General features: G+C 53.7%; 1 protein-coding gene across 2 annotated transcripts; it reads right to left on the minus strand.

The window, feature by feature from the left end:
• Positions 1–557: 557 nt before the first annotated feature.
• On the minus strand, positions 558–21,722 carry LOC146343263 (calpain-5-like). 2 transcript variants are annotated; one of them, XR_014784016.1, is made up of 13 exons: positions 21,635–21,722; positions 17,216–17,383; positions 16,514–16,648; positions 16,065–16,258; positions 15,265–15,457; positions 14,663–14,698; positions 14,146–14,339; positions 13,378–13,455; positions 12,830–13,013; positions 8,215–8,340; positions 3,162–3,358; positions 1,940–2,722; positions 558–1,069 (listed from the first exon to the last, which is right to left on the minus strand). XR_014784016.1 is itself a non-coding variant. In XM_084807023.1 (13 exons), exons 2-13 carry the CDS (start codon positions 17,378–17,380, stop codon positions 893–895), a joined length of 1,905 nt encoding a protein of 634 aa, XP_084663149.1. In that variant the 5' UTR covers positions 17,381–17,383; positions 21,635–21,722; the 3' UTR covers positions 563–892. The 2 variants fall into 2 exon arrangements, 1 of the variants encoding a protein (XP_084663149.1); XM_084807023.1 differs by lacking the exon at positions 14,663–14,698 and having other exon boundaries at positions 563–1,069; positions 1,940–2,076; positions 2,598–2,722.
• Between the last annotated feature and the right edge of the window lie 205 nt (positions 21,723–21,927).

Raw genomic sequence — 21,927 nt, forward strand, 5'->3', positions numbered from 1 at the left:
AGTCCAAGGAAATTGGGCAAGAAAAGGGGTGGGGAATGAGGCGCCAATAGTTTGTGACTTGGTCCCTGAGCAATTCCGCAGCTCATCTTGAATCTCAGAGGAATGAGGGAGTTGAAGTGGGGTGAGAATAGGGCCAGTGATGCCAGGCAGGCACCTCAGCTGGCAGGAGGAAGGTCACCCTCCCCTTGCCCCCCTACTCTTACAGGGGCATTGACTTTTTCCTTGTTGCTGTCCTTTGCAGGCTGATCCAGAACATCCAAGCTCTGAATAATGGGACTGCCACCATCTTTTAGATGCCCATGATCACCACTTCTGGAACGGGCCCTGCGGGTGGGATTTTGATCTGGATATCTGAATTGTGCCTCCACAGCCCAGCAGAGAGGAAGAGGAACTCCTGGACCAGGCAGGAAAGCAACCTTCTCAACAGAAATGTGAGAAGGAATTGTTTTTGAGGTAGGGCGCCGAGTCTTTCCAGTGTGAATTTGATTGTAAAAATTCAAGCTTACATATTAACATAGTTAAGTCCTTTGTTTACATTATCGGAGAAAAATGCTGTTGGATTTAAATGATTTTATTTAAAAATTAACAGAATATAACATACTGGAGTTTACCAAACTTAATATTGACAGTTGTAAAGCAAGGAATTTTTTTTTAACACATCAAGCTCCAAATCAAGTCCTAAAATCAAAATCTGAAAGTTTCATATCCAAATTTCAGACCTTCATCAAATAGATGTTTAATTTTTACAGCTTTACATTTTTCTTCGGGACAGGAACTTTCCTGCAATCTCACCACAGAATGGAGCACAACTCCCAGCTTGCTTGTGCAGTGCTCCTCCTACACCGCCCCCCCCCCCCGCTGCCACGATCACTTGTGCCCGAGGGGGCCAAGCTCACAGGGCCAAGAAGTCGGCGCTGGTTGAGGTCTCCACCAGAATGGAACCAGCGGGGGAGGCCTGGAGAGACCCCTCCAGCTGCAGCACCTCGGCCCGGCCCACCTCTGTGGAGCTGTCTGCTGACACTGTGATGTATCCCAGCTGTGTGCTGTGCAGAAACTGCTTGGCCCAGACCTGGGAGAGGATGGAGGGCGTAGAATGACAGAATGATGCCGCAGCGCCCTGGGGAAGGTCAGGAGGCCCAGAGCAGGGTGGGGTGGGGGCCGTGAGCTGAGGCGGGACACAGAGTGGCCAGCTGGCCCAGGACACGTGGCTGCCGGCGGGGGGGCATGGCTCCTCCCGACTGCCCCTCCACTGCCCAGTGCAGGCGTATCGCTTCCAGGGCCTGTCGTGTTATTTTGGCACCAGAGGCTGAAAATCCCACATATGTCCCTCCCCATCCTGGGCAGTAGCTGTTCCAGGGCAATCTGTTAAGGGACTCTCGGTCTGCGGCCATTTCAGGACGCCCGAGGCAGCTGCCTCCCTCCGCCCACCCTGTGGGACTAGAAAGGGGCCCAAGCACCGAAGGCCAGCGGGAGCCCCAACGGGACTTGGGGACCCCCTTGCAACTCCTAGGGAGGCGAGGCGCTGATGGGAGCCGGCACTGGCGGCCGAGGGCTGGCGGGCAGAGGCGGAGGCAGTGAGAGCCCCTGGGTCCTGGGAAGCCCAGCTGGCAAAAGGCGCGCTGCTGCATGAGTGAGCAGGCTGAAGGGCATTTGGGGGCAGGGAGGCCAGCAGGGACGCCCCCCCCCCCCCGGTTTGGGCCCTCCTGGCTTGTGCACCCGACCGCATCAAGCTCTGCTTGGGCTCAGCCAATGGGGCAGCACAGATCCGTTCCCCATGAGCGGAGGGATCAGGGAAGATGCCCCGGAGACCCCTCCCAAGCCCCTGCTTCTCAGGCCTGCAGTCCAGACCCCCCCACTCCCCAGGGCTTCGGAGGGGTATGCCGAGAAGAGCGGATGGAGCCATGGGGGTGGGGGTAGGCCTGGGTAAGGCCCTCCTTACCTCAACGCGGAGGGGTCTTTGTGGGCGCCGGCGGCAGAAAATGGCCCTGAAGTTGAAGTCAGGGTTGGACGTGGCCTTGTGGATGCCGGAGCTCACCTCTTCCCCCTCACAGCACACCTTCACGTAGACATCCGGGGGAATGGTGGGGGAACAGGTGACCCCCACCAAGCCGGTCAGTCCCAGCCCTCCGATGGGCTGCTCCAATGAGTTCAACTGAGGGGCGAGGAACAGTGGGCAGGAAGGAGTGTCTGGGGGGACTGCCCAACCGGGCGGGGGGGTTCTCACCCGGTTCCTAAGAATAGCAGGAGCACCCTACAGCCAGGGTAACTGGCAGCTGGCCCACGTAGCTCTGTGGCCTGCTCCCGCTGTGGCTGGCAAGATGCCTCCAGCAAGCACGAAAGCACGAGGCCTCCCAGCTCGTGGCATCATGAGTCCCATGCATCAATCACGGGCCGGGACCATGTGCCAGAGCTCCTGCTCCGCGACCTTGGGGCGGCGGGGGGGGGCGGCAGGGGGGGCTGTGGGGGGATGTTCTGCAATGGGAGACAAGAAGTCAGGCAGCATTGAGGAGGGTTGGTGGGGTCTGATCCCCACATGGCATCCCTTGTGGGCCTCGAGGGCGTTGGTGCCCCCCGTGAAGTGCAGGGCTTGAACTCATCCTTGCTGGAGTTGGGGAGCGCCAGCCCCACAGCCCGCTGGACCCAGGTGGAAGTGATGAGCTGGGGGAAGCTGGCACAGCAACTGCAACATCGCAGGCTCGGGGGCTCATCATGGCCGACCGCTCTGGGCAGGGGGATGAGAGAGAAAGTGGACTGGGGGGCAAGTGAAGAGTCGGGGAGAGGCCCCCCCATCAGGGCAGCTGCATGGGGTGTTCTGAGCACAAAGGGCCACGGACCCCTCTGGCCACAGACCCCTATCTTTATATCTCCGCAACCTTGTGAAAGAATGATACTCTGCCCACGCTCAGCGCGACACTTTCATTTCAGCCTTGTAGCTGGTGAGAACAGCTCCTGGGATTGAGCCCGAGTCCAGGTCAGGCCTGACAAGCAAGGGAAAGGCACTCTGCATGTGCTCAGAGAGCGACACAGCCTCTTTCCTCCCATCCTTCTGATTGACGCACACAGCCCTTTCCTCTCATCCTCGTTCCTCCACCTGAGGGTCAGCATTAAAGTCTCAGCCAGAAGGTGAGGGGGCAGCTCTTGGAGCGGGGTGGGGGGCTCACCGCAGCCGGGCTGGGCGCTCGCTGAAGATCCGCAGAAGAAACGAGCCGCTCTGGCCTGGGTCGAAGGTTGTGGGCAGCAGGGCATAGCGCCCCGGCGGCACCTCTGCACGGAGCAGGACACTGCGCGAGTCCGTGTAGGTGGAGCCGGCGACACGGGGCGGGATGCGGTGCAGGCGCCAACGCCGGTTCTGCTCCACCTGTGGGGAGAATGAGGAACCCACCCCCCAGTTAGGCCCCGAGCCCAAAGCGTCACTCCAAGAAGATCAGCGGGCCTCGAACCGCACTTTGCTGGCGGGCGGGGGCTCCAGCCAGCCCCACGACGCTGGCGCTGGCTGTCAGTCCCCAGGCCCTTCTTTGAACAAACAGAGCTCAGTCTCTATGCGTAATAAGAAACGGGCGCTTAAGTTCCCCATGTTTTATTTTATTTATTCATTTATTTAATTTCTTAATTGCCCATCTGGCCGGTCACCTGGCCACTCTGGATGATGTACAACAGTTTAAGACAATAAAATTCCACATTAAAACATCGTATTTCTAAAAATACCCTAGCCCACCCCAAATGCCTGCTTGATCAACCGTGTTTTTAATGCATGGCAGAAGCCCATTAAAGAAGGGGCATGGCGGAGTTCCCTAGGGAGGGAGTTCCACAGAGTGGGGGCCACCACAGAGAAGGCCCTCTCCCTTGTCTTCACCAGCCTAGCTGTTCTGGCCTTCTCACCAGAAGGCCATCCGAGGCTGATCTTGTTGATTGGCCTGTCTGGTGGTGCTGGAGGCGATCCTTGAGATAGGCTGGGCCAGAACCATATAGGGTTTTAAAGCTCTTTAAAACCCTATATGCCTTTAATCAGGCAAGCCACCGCATTCTGCACCAGCTGCAGCTTCTGAACCATCTTCAAGGGTAACCCCATGTAGGGTGCATCATAGTAGGCTAGATGAGAGGAGACCAAGGCATGTACTACAGATGGGAGCAGATGGTCGGGAAGGTAGGGGTGCAGCCGCCGTATCAGATGGAGTTGGTACAGCGTTCCATGGACAGCTGGGAGTCCAACATGACCCCCAGTCTGCGGACCTGGTCTTTCAGGGGTAGCCGCACCCCATTCAACACCAGGTCAACATCCCCCAGCCTCCTCTTGTCTCCCACCAAAAGTACCTCGGTCTTGTCAGGGTTCAGCTTCAGCTTATTCCTCCCCATCCAGCCACTCACCGTCTCCAGACATTTGGACAGGGATTCTACGGCCAACCTTGGTGAAGATTTGAACAAGAGGTAGAGCTGCGTGTCATCCGCATATTGATGACACCGCATCCCAAACCTCCTGATGATAGCCCCCAGCGGCTTCACATAGATGTTAAATAGCATCAGGGAGAGGATGGAACTCTGTGGCACCCCACAAGAGAGTGGCCATGGGTCCAAAGCCTCCTGTCCAAGTGCTACCCTCTGGTACCTGCCGGAGACGAAGGACCGGAACCACTATAATACGGTGTCTCCAGTGCCCAACCCCTCCAGGTGGTCCAGGAGGATACCGTGGGCAACAACATCAAAAGCCGCTGAGAGGTTGAGGAGAACAAGGAAGGAGCATTCACCTCTATCCAAAGCCCTCCTCATATCATCCACCAAGGCGACCAAGGCCGTTTCTGTCCCATGTCCAGGCCTGAAGCCCGACTGAAATGGATCTAGATAATCGGCTTCTTCCAAGTGTGCCTTCAACTGCATCGCCACCACCCGCTCAATCACCTCGCCCCAAAATTGCAGGTTCGAAACTGGGTGAAAGTTGTTCAGGACTTGGGGACCCAAGGAGGGCTTTTTAAAGAGCTGTCTTATCACTACGTCCTTGAGAGATAATGGCATCACTCCCTCCTCAAGGGAGGTGCTCACCACCACCCTGATCCCCTCACCCAGCCTCTCTCTGCAGCTCATAATGAGCCAAGATGGGCAAGGATCAGGTAAGCAGGTGGCCGGCCTTACAGATGAAAGCACCTTGTCCACTTCATCAGAAAGAGGAAGCTGGAACCGATCCCACAAAACCGGTTTGCCACAGGCCACCTCTCGCTCGCTAACTGTATCCACGGCGCACGGAATAACACTCCTGATCCGATGAATTTTATCTGCCAAGTGCCTTGCCAAGGCCTCACAGGAGGCCTTGGAATGCTCCAGCGGTTCTGGAGCAACTGGACCGACCAGGCTCCGGACCACTTGGAACAGCCTCCTGGGACAGCACTCTGTGGATGCAATAGAGGCAGCATAGTATTCCTTTTTTGCTGTCTTCACCATCACATGATAGGCTGAAGATACAGCTCTGGCCCATGTCTGATCATCTTTGGAGCAAGACCTCCGGCACCGGTGCTCTAGCCATCTCGCCTCCTGTTTCAGGGCTCGTAACCGCGGATTGAACCATGGTGCAGTCCGAGCCCTGTTCAGGGGGAGAGGGCGTTTTGGAGCCACCCGATCTAATGCCCCAGTGATTGTGGCATTCCGGCCACCCACCACTCGACTGAGTGCCAGTTTGCATGCACCAGAGAATCCCCAAGTGCGTTCAGGCATCCATAAGACGCCTGGGGCGGACCATTTTAAGGGGTCCTCCACCCCTGCAGAGGGGTTGGGGAACCGAGAAGTCCAACGTCACCAGATAGTGATCTGACCATGACAAGGGGGTGGTGGATATACCCCCGACTTCCAGATCACTCCCCGCTTCTCCAGGTCTAGCGCATGACCAGCTACATGGGTGGGCCCAGTTGGAGTAGGGTATAGCTCCCAGGAAGCCATGGTCCCCATGAAGTCCTGAGGTGCCCCCGTGAGGACAGCCTCTGAATGTACATTGAAGTCCCTCGACACCAATAAGTTAGGGGACTGTACATGCACATCAGAGACCACCTCAAACACCTCGGTGTCAGGAGCACCCTAGCTGCCTTTTGCAGTCCCCACCAATAGCCAACTCAGGACACAGACGACGAGGAATTCTTTCCGAGACTTTATTCCTTTATTACTTTATGACTCTTTCAGATACTAATCACTAGCGACAAAGCAAGGAACAGCACTGGGGAAAGATAGCAGAGTAGCCTAAGCTCCAGGTAAGGCAGTTGGTCCCCGTTTGAAGGAGAATCATGGGAAGACCCTGATGGGCTAGGGAGAGATCTTCCCTCTTTCCCTTGGGTCCTCGGGACGCGATCGTTGTTCGCGCACCAAACGAGCGCTACGCCTCCTTTCCGTGCCCTCCATCTCTCGTCACTCCCTGCATCTGCACCGAGTGTCCAGCAAACCCCCCTCCAGTGCTCTCTCGCTGCCAGGGTCACTATCTATCCCAGGAATGCTGGCAGGAGGAATCTCTGCCAGCTGCTGTGCTTGTGAGAGATGAGTGAGCTCCTCTCCCACAGATTGCTGTTCCTCCTCAGAATCAGAACTGCTCTGGGGCTCTATAGGCTCAATTTCCACTCTGACACTCGGCCAGGGAGTCAGTCGTGCAGCAGGGTGGGCGGTACATGAGCAGAATCCCCAGACTGCCCTTCGGGCCCAACCTCCAATACAACCTCCACTCAGCAACCTTGGTCTCCCTAAATAAGCCTTAGACTGCACCATGGTGCGGGGGGGACTTCAGGCCCGGGGGCCAAATCTGGTCTGTCTGGTCCCAAGCTAGCCCTCTAGGGTTCTCTGGGTGGCCTCTCCGTGCCCCCATCCTCTTTCTCCTAGCCACTGGACTGTTTGGTGGTGGCTCCAGTTTTTGTGCACCACCCCCCATTCTAAAAGGTTGAGCTGCCTCTCCTAATGACTTGCCAGAAGATTCTTAAGCTACAATATGCAGATGTTCTTTGTATTTTTGCCCTCTTCCCTTTTGTCTTCAGCCCCACCCCCCTCTGGAGCGCAGCCCCTGAGAACATCTCTGCAAGGCAGTTTGGGTCTTGGGCTGAAAGAAGCTCCCCACCCATGGACTGCCCCATATCAGCTGCCTCCGGCGCTGGTCTCCCTCGAGAGTCATAATAAGGATCTCCAATCAAGACTGTTGCTTCTCTGCAATGCTCAGTAATGCACAATGGCCCCTGATGACAGTGACAAGTACGGGACTCAGCGTGTGCCCCCCTCATGAGCTCTGGGGCAGCCACATGTCTGGGGGGGCCTCACTGTGAGATGCCACTGCATCGCATCCAGCCCAGGCTACACTTGGATGCATGCGAGACTCTCCCCTGGGCACGTGCCCATGTCCAGGACAGCCCAAGGATGTGGAAACCAATAAGGAACCGGGGGGGGGGGGGCAGCCCAAGCGAAGGTCTGGGCCACCACAAATCACCCCCCACCCCGAGAGTGTTCTCCCTCAGACAGCACAGAGCAGCATCCGACCCAAGGCCTGCTTTGGGCACCAGACTCTCCTGACAAGCATGGATGAGGAAGCAGCCCAGTGCCGGCCAGCCGCCAGGCCCTCCCGCCAGACCACCAAGCCCAGGGAGCTCCCCTGTGGCAGCGGCTCCCATCCTGCCCATCCATCCCTTGAAGACCCTGAGCCCACTTGACACGGCTCCCTCTGGGCACACGCGGGCCAGGCCTGGTTGCAAGAGCAAGAATGGCCCCTGGGAGCAGGCCAGCCCCTCGCCCCAGGGCACGGACGGCCTCCTTGCACTCTGGCTCGTAGCTGACCAAGGCAGCGCTTACGCCAACATACTGACAGGTTGCCAGGCCTCAGTGAAGGCGCCCTGCGGAGGCCCAGGGGGAAATGGCAGCTCCCCCAGGTGTGAGTGAAGCCAACGAGCGGCGGCCCCTCTCCCCCCACACCGCTGGAGAAGGACATGGCTCTGTCCCAGGCCCCCAGGTCACCGAGGGGGGGCTGCCCGGCTGCCCTCTGCCCCACAGGTGGAGGAAGCTGGAAGCCATTCATCACGTAGGGCTTGTCCATTACCAAACTTCGTCGGCCGGTGACAGCGTTAACAGTGCAGATCACAGCACCCTGTTAAGATTGAAGTTCCCCATAGCACACTCCCAGCCCTCCCTGCTCCCCCTGCAGCTCAGACGTCTCCCAATAGTTTCCTGCACCCACCCCTCCCCAAGCCCAGAGCTGGGACTCTTACTCACCCTGAATACCTCGAAGCCCACGGGGAGGTTGTGCCCTCCAGAGCCGGATCCCCGCAGCTGTCGCGTGTCCTTCTGTTGCAGCGAAATCAGAATTGAGTCTGGAGCCCTCGGCACCTCAAAGAAAAACTGGGGGATGGGGGACAGGGACGGTGTCAGCCAAACAGTGCGGAAAGGGGGGGCTGCTCCCCTTCGTCTGTCCTTTCCCACTGCAGCTTTTCAGTGTCTTGGGGACTAAGGGATGCTGCCTCTCTAGGGGACCAAGTCACATTTGAAGTGGTGGATACAAGGCTCTTGGCCACACAGAACACTTCTTCAGGCGTAGAAGGGGCACAATGCAAGAATAAAGGGAAAGCAAATCGGTGGGGCCCAGAAACTCCAGCTGTCTGGCATGACGCACAGCCCTATCTCCCCAGGGTTGCTGTTTCAGTTGACCAGTTGCAAGTTTGATTCCAGATGATGGTCTTAATTACTGACTTGGAAGGTGCCTTCAAAGGCCATCTAGCCCAACCCCACACCAACATCAGAAATCTGCAGCGAGGGCACCCTGGCTTAAATACCACCAGCAAAGGAGATTCTACGCCTCCTGGGACCAGGGGATGTTTGGGGCTACCTCCTTCTGTGCAACCCTGTGCAACTGTTTTTCTCCACCACTGAGGCCCTGTGGATTGTTTTATTTATTTATTTATATATATATATATATATATATATATATATATATATATATATATATTTATTTATAATTTGCTCACTTTTCCATAAAAAATGCTCAAGAGCACTAATAACAATAAAGTCCACCATTGAAAATAACCAATCCACACAGCATAATAAGCAAAAACACAATAAAACTGAATAAAAATCAGGTAAGAGCAGATAAAAAATTAGAAAGAGGCAGGAACTTCAAAACATAATTAAAAATTCAAATGCATTTTAAAACCCAGAACAGTAGAGAAGACCATATCAGCTCCAGTTCCAAATAGTCTTCAGAAACAAGTAGGAAGAAAGCCAGACTATGAAGCACATGGTCTTCGAGGTCTATATACTAATGCCCAGAGTATGGGAAACAAACAGAACGAACCTGAACTCTTAATACAGCAATTGAAGGATATAACTTGTTCAAAAAGAACAGGAGGAACAGAAAGGGAGGGGGGTTGCCCTGTATGTGAAAAATGCATATCTCTGCACAGAAATACAGGAGGGGGAGCTTGGTAGCCCCATCGAGAGCATCTGAACCAAAATAAATGGAGCAAAGAATAAAAGGAACCTGGTGGTCGGAGTCTACTACTGGCCACCCAACCAAGGAGAAGACGAGGATGACAATTTTGAAAAGCAAATAGCCAATGTTTTAAGGAAGCATGATATAGTAGTAATGGGGGACTTCAATTTCCCCGATATTTGTTGGGAGACAAATTCTGCAAAACATGGCCCCTCCAGGAAACGTCTGACTTATGTGATGGATAACTTCTTCCTACAGAAAGTAGAGGAAGGAACTAGAGGATCGGCTATCCTTGTCTAGATCCTAACCAACAGAGATGACTTAGTGGATCAAGTAGCAGTTGCAGGAACTCTGGGGGAAAGTGACCATGTTATAATTGAGTTCTTGGTTCTAAGGGAAGCAAAAGCCGAGTATAGTCAAACGCGTACCCTGAATTTTAGGAAAGCTGATTTTAATAAACTCAAACAATGATCAGTAAGGTCCCGTGGCAAGCGACTCTAATGAGAAAAGGAGTCCAAGATGGGTGGGAGCTTTTACAAAAGGAAATTCTCAAGGCACAATTACAAACCTTTCCAACAAGAAGAAAAGGTGGAAGACAACAGAAGAAGCCAAGGTGGCTTCACAAGAAGCTTAGAGATGACCTGAAAACAAAAAAGGACACATGCAGGAAGTGGAAGGAAGGCCAAGCTACAAAGGAAGAGTACAGGTAGGTAGCACAGAAGTGCAGGGATGGCATCAGGAAGGCTAAAGCTGCGAACGAGCTGAAGTTAGCGAAGGATGCTAAAAGCAACAAAAAGGCTTTCTTCAGCTACGTGCATGGGAAAAGGCAGAGGAAAGAAATGCCAAGTTCTGCACCTAGGAAAAAGAAACCAAATGCACGGTTACAAGATGGATACGTGGCTCAACAACACTACAAGCAAGAAGGATCTTGGAATTGTTGTCGATCACAAGCTGAATATGAGCCAACAATGTGATGTGGCTGCAAAAAAGGCAAATGCTATTTTGGGCTGCATTCATAGAAGCATAGCTTCCAAATCCCGGGAAGTACTAGTTCCCCTCTACTCAGCACTGGTTAGGCCTCATCTGGAGTACTGTGTCCAGTTCTGGGCACCACACTTTAAGAAGGATGCAGACAAACTGGAGAGGGTTCAGAGGAGGGCAACAAAGATGATCAGGGGACTGGAAACAAAGCCCTATGAAGAGAGACTGAGAGAACTGGGCATGTTTAGCCTTGAGAAGAGAAGACTGAGGGGGGATATGATAGCACTCTTCAAGTACTTCAAAGGCTGTCCCAGAGAGGAAGGCCAGGATCTCTTCTCGATCATCCCAGAGTGCAGGACACGGAATAATGGGCTGAAGTGACAGGAAGCCAGATTCCGGCTGAACATCAGGAAAAACCTCCTGACTGTTAAAGCAATACGACAATGGAACCAATTACTTAGGGAAATAATGGGCTCTCCCGCACTGGAGGCATTCAAGACGAGGCTGGACAGCCATCTGTCAGGGATGCTCTGACTTGGATTCCTGCATTGAGCAGGGGGTTGGACTCGATGGCCTTGTAGGCGCCTTCCAACCCTACTGTTCTATGATTCTGTGATTCCATAGGCTTGCTTAAAATCAAAGATTTTTGCCTGCTGGTGGAAGGCCCTCAATGAAGGGGTGAGGTAAGCTTCCCTCAGCAGGGCGTTCCAAGGTCTGAGCACAGCCACAGTTTCAACTCTGTCTGAGGTGTGGTGTCGGGGAGGGGACACACACACCAGGCAGGGCCTTTTCAGCAGCGGTTTCTGGCTGTGGAACACTCTCTTCTAACAAGGTCCAGGTTTGCCTCACTGTTCACTTTCTGATGAGCAGCCAAAATGTAGCTTTGTCAAAAATCCCTTTCACTTTTTGACTCAATAACTCAGCTATTTAATAACTCAGCTATTAAATAAGGATGGAAAAACAATAACAGATGACAAAGAAAAGGCAGAGGTGCTCAATTCCTACTTTGGCTCAGTCTTCTCCCAAAAGAGGGTCTATGACCCTCCTGGCAAAGGCCAAGTACAGGCTGAAGGGGCAGGATTTCAGCTTGAGATGGATAGGCATATGGTCAAGGAACACCTAATTACTTTGAATGAGTTCAAATCTCCAGGGCCAGATGAACTGCACCCTAGAGTAATAAAGGAACTGGCAGAAGAACCCTCAGAACCGCTGTCTATTCTCTTTGAGAAATCATGGAGGACGGGGGAAGTGCCAGATGACTGGCGGAGGGCTAATGCCCCTATCTTCAAAAAGGGTCAAAAGGAGGAACCTGGGAACTACAGACCAGTCAGTCTGACATCAATCCCTGGGAAAATTCTGGAGCAGATGATAAAGCAATCCATCTGGAAGCAACTTGAAAACGATGCCGTGATTACTCGAAGCCAACATGGATTTGTCAAAAACAAGTCCTGCCAGACAAATCTGATCTCGTTTTTTGATCAAGTCACCTCCCTTGTAGACCGTGGGAATGCTGCAGACATCATATACCTCGACTTCAGCAAAGCTTTTGACAAAGTGCCCCATGATCTCCTGATGAGCAAACTAGCTCGAAGTGGGCTAGATGAAACAACGATCCGGTGGATCCACAGTTGGCTACAGCATCGGACTCAAAGAGTGCTTATCAATGGGACCTTCTCAAGCTGGTGAGAGGTAACGAGTGGGGTACCGCAGGGCTCAGTCCTGGGCCCAGTGCTCTTCAACATTTTTATTAAGGACTTGGAGGAGGAGGTGCAGGGAATGCTGATCAAATGTGCAGAGGACACAAAATGGGGCGGGATAGCTAATACTTTGGAAGACAGAAACAAAATTCAACGTGATCTAGATAGACTGGAGCGCTGGGCAGAAAACAACAGAATGACACTGAATAGGGATAAATGCCAAGTTCTGCACCTAGGAAAAAGAAACCAACTGCCCATTTACAAGATGGCGATAACCCTAACCCTAGGCTCAGAGCTCCAGGTGGGGGACACCACAAGGAACGCCGGGCACTTCTGTCCGGCAGAGGCATCTCCGAAGGGCACCCCGGAGCCGACAGTGAGGAAGCGGCGCGTGTGACACAGCCATGCCACCTGCCTGACGCTGCGCAGGTCTGAGTGCCTGTGCCTGGATGGGAGAGACCAGTTGAGAACCCTGTGCTCTGCCAGAACAAAGTGAGGAGGGGGTAGAAAGCCTATTAAATATAAGCCACCCGGGATGCCTCACAATAAGATCTCAATGTTAAAAATGAACCATGCAGTCCCGTCTTCTGATGACCAACTTCAAATCCATCACTAAGGTTTCTGAAAGTGGTTCGCAAAATGAATGTCAGTTCTTAATGTTATTCTTTTTACTGATGTTCAGACGTGTACAACATTTCAGTATTACAGCTGCAATTCCTCCCACCTGAGGGTTGTTGAGGAAGGTCTCCGGATGATTCAGGCAGCCACCCGCATGCCCCTTCTGGGGATCCCACTCCCCAAATTGCAGACTCTCCACGCAGCTCCGCCGGCAGCTCAAACGTGCCATGTTCATGCGCCGGCAGATGACGATGTCTGTGAAATGGGTGCAGAAGTCCTCAAAACACATCCTGGCAGACAGGTGGAAGGACACAGGAGTCAAGGACCAAGGGCCTGTTTAGTCAGGAACCTTTTGCTTCCTCATCCAGCATATGGATTGGCTCACTTCCTTGAGTCACCTGGAGCTCTTTGCTCTGCAAGCACACTCTCTCAGCTGTGAGTGTTGGGTGGCTTGAGAGGCACAGAGCAATCTATGGGGACAGGTCCTACTGGAGGGATGGTGCAGACCTTGGGGTGGGGGAGGAACCAGATAGCCTCTGGGGCTCTCCGGATCATAGGAATCTACCGCTGACCAGAGACAGAGCCTTCAGGATGCAGCCCCAAGGGGCACCAGAACCTCCTGCAGACAGAGACGCATGCACGCACTGGACTCACCAGAATTCGCCATCATCCTGCACAGTGACCCCCATCTGCTGTCGCTGTCGCGGTTTCACCTGCTGCCATTCAGGAGACCTGGGGGAAAGTGGGGTGGGGTGGGAAGGGCAGAGAGGAAGGTCTGAAGTGAAACAGGCTGCAGCTGCCCTCCATCAAAAACCCCACCCTCCTTGAGGGAATTTGCATGACAAGAGGCAGTGATGCCCACCAACCTGGATGGCTGTAACGGGCTGGACCTATTCATGGGGGATAACGCTGTCAACGGTGACAGGTGACCTCCAGCATGGGTAGCCACATGCCCCTGAATCCGTTGCATGAGCAGGAGGGTTCCTTTGTGCTCCCATCCTGCTTGTGGACTTTGGGCACCTGGCTGGCCACGGTGGGAGCAGGACCTTTGCTTTCATCCCACTCCAGGACTCTTCTCATGTTACGCTTCCTCCACCCATCAGGTCCCACCCAGACCCCAGGATGGTGCCTCCAAGGCCCCACAGCACTACTGCACAGCCACGGATGTCTGGGCCTCTGCTGCCGCCTCCTGGTCTTTCGGTCTCTCCAGAGTCTGTCCTTTTCCTCTGCCTGTCCCCGAGAGCCTTCAAGGCCCCTCTTTCCACCATGTTTGCCTGGGAGGAACTTTCCTGAACGTTCTCCTGCCTTCCTGTGATTTCCGCCCATCCCTCTGTCCCCTTCCCAAGAACACCTCGCTCACTCTGTCCTGACCCAAAGGGCCCTGCCGGATCCCTGCTGCCTTGCTACTCCCGCCCGGATTACTTGTCACTCCAGGCTCCGTCCCACTCCATGGTGCCCCAGGGGTTCCGCAGGCGAAGCAGCTGCAGCGTCTTGGTTTTGAAGAGCTCACAGAGGCGCCGGCGGAGCTGAACCCTCCGGACAGCTGTGATGCCGTAGGCGTGGCCCCGGACCAGGCCGCACGAGAGCTGGGCTTCAGGACCCTCGCCGGGCACAGCCTAAGGGTGGGGCAGGGGAAGAGACATTCGGAGAAGGGCCAGCCGCCCTGTCCCCCCAGTAACAAAGAGCAGAAGCTCCACTGGGCACATGGCTGATGCATTCTGTGGAGCCAGGCGCCTGGCCTGCCCAGTCCAGTCCTGTCAGCACTGACCAGCAGGGGTGGCTCTCCAGGGGCTTTTCCATGCCCTGCCTGGAGATGCTGCCACTTGGGGCCCCTGCATGCGAAGCAGGGACTCTGCCAAGATCTGCAGCCCCTCCTGCAAGCATGGCGTGAGGAGGCCGTTATACACAGGTGCTCCCTTTGGTTCTTGAGCATACGAACCCTTGCATCCTGCCCCTTAGTTGCATGGCCAAACAGCTGTACATGGAGCAAAGAAGGAGAAAATCCACAAGAATTGATGGAGAGCAGCTGGGTGATTCGACCCTGGACTTCATGGTCTTACAGGGCCTCCCCCGAGACATGGCAATGGCGAAGCACCACAGCAGACACTGATCTTCTCCCCATCCCCTGTACCCCCACTCCCACCCCGCTGTTCCAAACACGCACGCTTTGCCAACCCAGGCAGAAAAGACTTCTGCAGCTTCTACAGGAATGAAATGGAGCCTGCTGCCCCGATGCTAAATGCATTTGCTGGGGAACAAGCCTCTCTTTTTTGGGAAGAAAAGGTTAATTTCTTTTAAAAGTAGAAGTCCTCAAATAAGCATACCCACCCTGACTATAAAATGTGTTTTAAAAGAAGGATGGTGCAGAGAGCAGCTGCAATCCCTGGGGTGCACCAGCGTGGCCACACTGGCGGTGGTGCTGGGGGGGCACTGTCCCATCTCCTGCCATTCTCTGCGTGCTCATTTGGGGTCCCTGAAGTTCAGCCTCACAGTCCAGCCCCGACAGCGCTCCTGTGCATTTGGGCCCGCTCAGCTCCTCACCCGGATGGAGCAGCTGATGAGGGCTGCACGGGAACGGACTTTCCTCAGCTCCTGGAAGAGCTGCTTCTGCTTCTCAGGGTCACCACCAAAGCCCCCCTCATCCAGGGCCAATGGCTCCGAGATGCCTCCTGTGAAGTCCACCAATGCCTCGGCCGTGTTGCCACCCTCCAGAGCCTCATAGCAGCCGTTCAGCCTGCAGGGCGGGAGAAAGGGGACATGGTGGCCAAGCTGGGCTTTCAGCTGGGCTGGACTCTGGGCCTAGCCATGCTGCAGGCATCCCTTGGCGATGCCACGCCAGGCCCAGCTTTGGAAAGGCTGCCCCTTTGTTGGGTGATCAGGAAGGAGCTGGGCCTTCCCAGCCAGGGGCCCAAGGGCTGGTGGCCCTGGGATGCCCTGACCTCCCTCCGGAAACTGCGCAAGGGCCACCTGCACTGGCCAGCCACCCAGCCCGCAGGGACGGAGGGGTTGCTGATGCCTTCGCTGGCTGGACCTGCTCGACGTATGCCGCACACTTCCTTGGGCTGATTTCACTTCTGCACAAAACCCCATTCATAAAGCAGGAGAAGGAGACGCCTACAAACTCTGCCTCTGAGCTGGAGGAAATTTCCCCCAATCCCAGCTAACTGGGTGCAATTACCCAATGGTAAGGCGAGAACACTCTGCACGGGCTCAGAAGACATTCCGCAAGCCCCTTGTGGTGACGCTGAGAGTGTGTCTGAAAGGATCGCAGAATGCCTGTGTGCAAGGGCCCCCTCCCAGACAGAGGTACAGCCCCCAGCCCTGCCCCCGCTCCGAAATACTTGGCATAGGCCTTTTCCAGGAGAGCGCTCCAGAACTCGCGGGGATCCGCGGAGCGACAGAAAAGGAGCTTCCCATGCCGGCAGGGCAGGCGGTCATCCACGCAGACCTCCGTCCAGCGCCGGAAGCGGAAGATGCCACAGTATCTCTGCGGCCGACGCGGGTCCCAGTCCTGCTCGCGGGGCTTCGGGATCACCTGAGGCAGGGAGAGGCAGGGAGAGGCAGGGAGGGCGGGGCTGGGGGAGGCAGGCCCCCGCCTGCGCGCACCCGTCGCGGCAGCACCTGGCGAACGTGGGCCAGGCCACGCGACGCGCCTGCATCTGGCGTCGAGAGGCGCTCTGCGCTTTCCCGGGGGCCCCTTGCGTGTGCAGAGAAACGCAGCCCCAGCCAGCCCCGACGCCAGATGCTGGTGGGAGGCCAGCGGAAGAGAGCCCGGAGGCCCCGCTCCTACCTTCCTCCAGACGGCGGCAGGCTCGCTGGCCAGGCAGGAAGCAGCTGCCACAAACCAGCAGTTCCCGAGGCTGCCCTGGTGTAGGTCTCTGGGGCTGATGCCATCCACAAAGAGCCAGGGGTCTGAGCACAGCTCCTGGGCAGCAGACGGCGGGAGCGGGGGGAAGCTGCGTTGAGTTCAGCCCCGGGCAAAGAAGGGCCCATTTGCGGTCTGGTCTCAGGCGTACCGGGGCAGGCGGCGGCGGGGAGATGACATGGCCTGCGCCCTCCCTGCCTCCCTCCCCAGCCAGTGACCTGCCATGTCTGCGGCAGAAGCTGCAAGTGGAGGCGGCAGCTGATGTCTGACCAGGACAATGGACAAGTACCCCTCAGCTCCCCAATGTCTCCCCAGCGTTCCTTGCCCCCTGCCCCCTTTGTACACACAGCCCCAGAGGCTCTGGGACAAGGAGGCACTCTGCACTTGGAGAGATCCCATTTCTCTGGGGGTTGGGGGAGCTCAAGTGCTGGGGGACCCCCCACAAGGCCTCATGACACTGTTCTGTTTTACTGCTTTTGTCACAGTGCTTTTAAGGCATTGATGTATACTGTTTTTAGATTGGTTTTTATATTGCACCATGTGTTTTTATGTAAACCGCTAGAAACCCTGGGATGTCAAATGATACAGAAGCAGCTCAATAAAGCAAGTAAATAAATAACGATTTACCCCAGGCCGCTTCCAGGAGACCCCATCCGGGGGGTCTCGATGGTAAAAGAGGGAGGCATTTGTGGCTGGAAACTCTGGGTCCTGGAAGAGGCCTCGCTGTTGGAGGCAGCCCCGCTTCAAGCGCTGATACTGCTGGCCCCGGAAAGATGTTGGTCCGGATGGCATGGCCTGGAGGAGAAATGGAGGGGGGCATGGGAGGGGGGGCAGAATACGGGGTTCCAGCACTGGGGGAAACAAGGGAGCCCATTTACAGAGATGACTTAGTGGATAAAGTAGCAGTTACAGGAACTCTGGGAGAAAGTGACCATGTTGTACTTGAGTTCTCGGTTCTAAGGGAAGCAAAAGCTGAATGTAGTCAAACGCGTACCCTGGATTTTAGGAAAGCTGATTTTAATAAACTCAGAACAATGATCAGTAAGGTCCCATGGCAAGCGATGCTAGCGAGAAAAGGAGTCCAAGATGGGTGGGAGCTTTTAAAAAAGGAAATTCTCAAGGCACAATTACAAACCATTCCAACAAGAAGAAAAGGTGGAAGACAACAGAAGAAGCCAATGTGGCTTCACAAAAAGCTTAGGGATGACCTGAAAACAAAAAAGGACACATATAGGAAGTGGAAAGAAGGCCAAGCAACAATGGAAGAGTAAAGGCAGGTAGCACAGAATTGCAGGGATGGCGTCAGGAAGGCTAAAGCTGAGAACGAGCTGAGGTTAGCAAGGGATGCTAAAAACAACAGAAAGGCTTTCTTCAGCTACGTGCATAGTAAAAAACAGAGGAAAGAAATGGTGGTTCGGCTATTAAATAAGGATGCCAAAACAATTACAGAGGACAAAGAAAAGGCAGAGGTGCTCAATTCCTACTTTGGCTCAGTCTTCTCCCAAAAGAAGGTCTATGGCCCCCCTGGCAAAGGTGAAGTACAGGCTGAAGGGTCAGGATTGCAGCTTGAGATGGATAGGCATATGGTCAAGGAACACCTAATTCCTTTGAATGAGTTCAAATCTCCAGGGCCGAACTGCATCCTAGAGTAATAAAGGAACTGGCAGAAGAACTCTCAGAACCGCTTTCTATTCTCTTTGAGAAATCATGGAGGGCGGGGGAAGTGCCGGATGACAGGAGGAAGGCTAATGTCCCTACCTTCAGAAAAGGTAAAAAGGAGGAACCTGGGAACTACAGACCAGTCAGTCTGACATCAATCCCTGGGAAAATTCGGGAGCAGATGATAAAGCAATCCATCTGGAAGCACCTTGACAACAATGCCGTGATTACTCGAAGCCAACATGGATTTGTCAAAAACAAGTCCTGCCAGACAAATCTGATCTCATTTTTTGATCAAGTCACCTCCCTTGTGGACCATGGGAATGCTGTAGACTTCATATACCTCAACTTCAGCAAAGCTTTCGACAAAGTGCCCCATGATCTCCTGATGAGCAAACTAGCTCAAAGTGGGCTAGATGAAACAAGGATCCGGTGGATCCACAGTTGGCTACAGAATCGGACTCAAAGAGTGCTTATCAATGGGACCTTCTCAAACTGGGGGGAAGTAACGAGTGGGGTACCGCAGGAATCAGTCCTGGGCCCAGTGCTCTTCAACACTGTTATTAATGACTTGGAGGAGGAGGTGCAGGGAATGCTGATAAGATTTGCAGATGACAAAATGGGGCAGGATAGCTAATACTTTGGAAGACAGAAACAAAATTCAAAATGATCTTGATAGACTGGAGTGCTGGGCAGAAAACAACAGAATGTCATTTAATAGGGATAAATCAAAATCATAGAATAGTAGGGTTGGAAGGGGCCTACAAGGCCATCGAGTCCAACCCCTGCTCAATGCAGGAATCCAAGTCCAAGAATTTCCTTTTTTCAAAGCTCCCACCCATCTTGGACTCCTTTTCTCATTAGCGTCACTTGCCATGGCATGGGACCTTACTGAACATTGTTCTGAGTTTATTAAAATCAGCTTTCCTAAAATCCAGGGTACGCGTTTGACTACACTCAGCTTTTGCTTCCCTTAGAACCAGGAATTGAAGTACAACATGGTCGCTTTCCCTCAGAGTTCCTGTAACTGCTACTTGATCCACTAAGTCATCTCTGTTGGAAGTTATCCGCCACACAAGTCAGGAATTTCCTGGAGGGGCCATGTTTTGCAGAATTTGTCTCCCAACAAATATCGGGGAAATTGAAGTCCCCCATTACTACTATATCATGCTTCCTTAAAACATTGGCTGTTTGCTTTTCAAAAGTTTCATCTTCGTCTTCTCCTTGATTGGGTGGCCGGTAGTTGACTCTGACCACCAGGTTCCTTTTATTCTTTGCTCCGTTTATTTTGATCCAGATGCTCTCGATGGGGCTACCAAGCTCATCCTCCTGTATTTCTGTGCAGAGATATGTATTTTTCACATACAGTGCAACCCCACCTCCCCTTCTGTTCCTCCTGTTCTTTTTGAACAAGTTATATCCTTCAATTGCTGTATTCCAGTCATGAGAGTCATCCCACCAAGTCTCAGTTATACCTATCAAGTCATCATTTCCCTCCTGTATGAAGAGCTCAAGTTCGTTCTGTTTGTTTCCCATAGTCTGGGCATTAGTATGTAGACATCGAAGACCATGTGCTTCATAGTCTGGCTTTCTTCCTACATGTGTCTGAAGACTATTATTGGGCGCTATCAGAGCTGTTCTCTCCATTGCAGTGCATGCGCCTACGTCCATTGTTACCCCCAACATTACATCTCCCTTCCCCATAGGATTCAGTTTAAAGCCCTCCTGATGAAGTTCTTCATGCTGTGGCCAAACACATTCTTCCCAGCCTTTGTGAGGTGTAACCCATCCCCTGCCAACAGCCCATCTTCCTGGAAGTATAGCCCTTGGTCCCAGAATCCAAATCTCTCTTGTCGGCACCACCTTCGTAGCCAGTCATTCACCCGGAGTATTTTTCATTCCCTTTCTGTCCCTCTTCTAACTACTGGAAGGATGGATGAGAAAACTATCTGGGCCCCAAAGTTCTTGAGTTTCCTTCCCAAAGCTTCAGTCTGATGTGATTTCTTCGTAGCTCCGCTTGGCGGTATCATTTGTTCCCACATGGATGAGAAGAAAGGGATACCTGTCAGTGGCTTTGTGAGTGCAAGCAACCTTTCAGGCACGTCTATACCTGGTGAGTCCACGGATCTTCGCGACATACTTGGGTCTCAATCCCGCACAGCAAGGAGTCCCCCACTACTACTACTCTTCTTGTTGTAGGCCTGGGTTTCATCGCCTCCGTTTGACTGACCTTCAGCCTCTTGCTCACTCTCATGTAGGTTCCCCTGTGATTCTGCCTCTGCAGGCTGTCCTCCAGTCTCATCCGCAAGTGCCTGGAATCGGTTCCACAGCTCCACTGCTTCCACTGGTGCAGAGTGGTGTCTAGATCTTCTAACTGTCACCCTTTTCCAAGGAGTATCCTCTACTCCATTTTTCTTCACCTCAGCATTTCCCACTGCCTCATCTTGCTGTTGCTCTTCAAGCTTCTGGTCTGCCCTTTGCTGCTGTAGTTCCCCCATTCTGTCCAAGAACTCTTCATGTTCTCTTATTCCCTGGAGGGTCGACAGTCGCCGCTCCAGTCCACTTACTTTTTCCTCCAGCAGCGTGATCAACTTGCACTTGTTGCAGGTGTAGGCCATGTTGTTCTCAGGCAAGCAAACAAACATTGCACACACCTTGCAGGTCACCACCACTGGAGTCTTGTCCTTCCATAGCCTCTTTTCCCTTTTTGTGTCTAGCTTCGTGATTGTTCTAGACTAGCCTGTGCCTGCTCCTCTACTCAGTAGAGGTTAAAAGCAGAGTCCCACTGGTGTGGAAGTGTGTGTTACAAGACAAATAAATGAAAAGTTAGTTAAAAAATAAATTTAAAAAAATGTTAGGGGCCTCCCCCTTGACCTCCCCTGCCAAACTCCCCTGGCCTACTCCTGTTTGCTCCCCCTGGTCGCTCGCTCTGGTTGCTCGCTCTCTGGGACCGTGCTTGCTTCTGTAGTCCCTGGACCAGCTGGAGCAGCTTGCTCTGCTCTGCTCTGCTCAGCTTGTTGTTTATTCGGTCAGTCGCTTCTGACTCTTCGTGACTTCATGGACCAGCCCACGACAGAGCTTCCTGTCGGCCGTCGCCACCCCCAGCTCCCCCAAGGCCGGGTCCGTCACCTCCAGAATATCATCCATCCATCTTGCCCTTGGTCGGCCCCTCTTCCTTTTGCCTTCCACTTTCCCTACCATCAGCATCTTCTCCAGTCTGCTCAGCTGGGAGGCGGGAAACAGACTGAAGCTTCCCACCCACTCAGCTGCTGGGAGTACTCAGGCCACACACACCCAATTCAGTGGAGCTCTCAGAAGCACCTGGTGAGCTCACAGCCACTCAGAAGGATAAAGGGCAGCCCCCTGGGCTTCCTGCAGCCCACTTACCTCTTAGCCTCTGTCTCCTTTGTCTCCTTTGTTTCCTTTGTCTCTTCTACCACTGCAGCTCCCCTGGCCAACTCCTGTTTGCTCCCCCTGTTCACTCACTCTGGCCAAGTTCTGCACCTAGGAAAAAGAAACCAAATGCACAGTTACAAGATGGGGGATACGTGGCTCAACAACACTACAAGCGAGAAGGATCTTGGAATTGTTGTCGATCACAAGCTGAATATGAGCCAACAATGTGATGTGGCTGCAAAAAAGGCCAATGCTATTTTGGGCTGCATTCATAGAAGCATAGC

Source organism: Heloderma suspectum, chromosome 6 (assembly GCF_057233095.1).
Source record: "Heloderma suspectum isolate Gila_16-S chromosome 6, 16-S_ref, whole genome shotgun sequence".
Taxonomy (NCBI): domain Eukaryota; kingdom Metazoa; phylum Chordata; class Lepidosauria; order Squamata; family Helodermatidae; genus Heloderma; species Heloderma suspectum.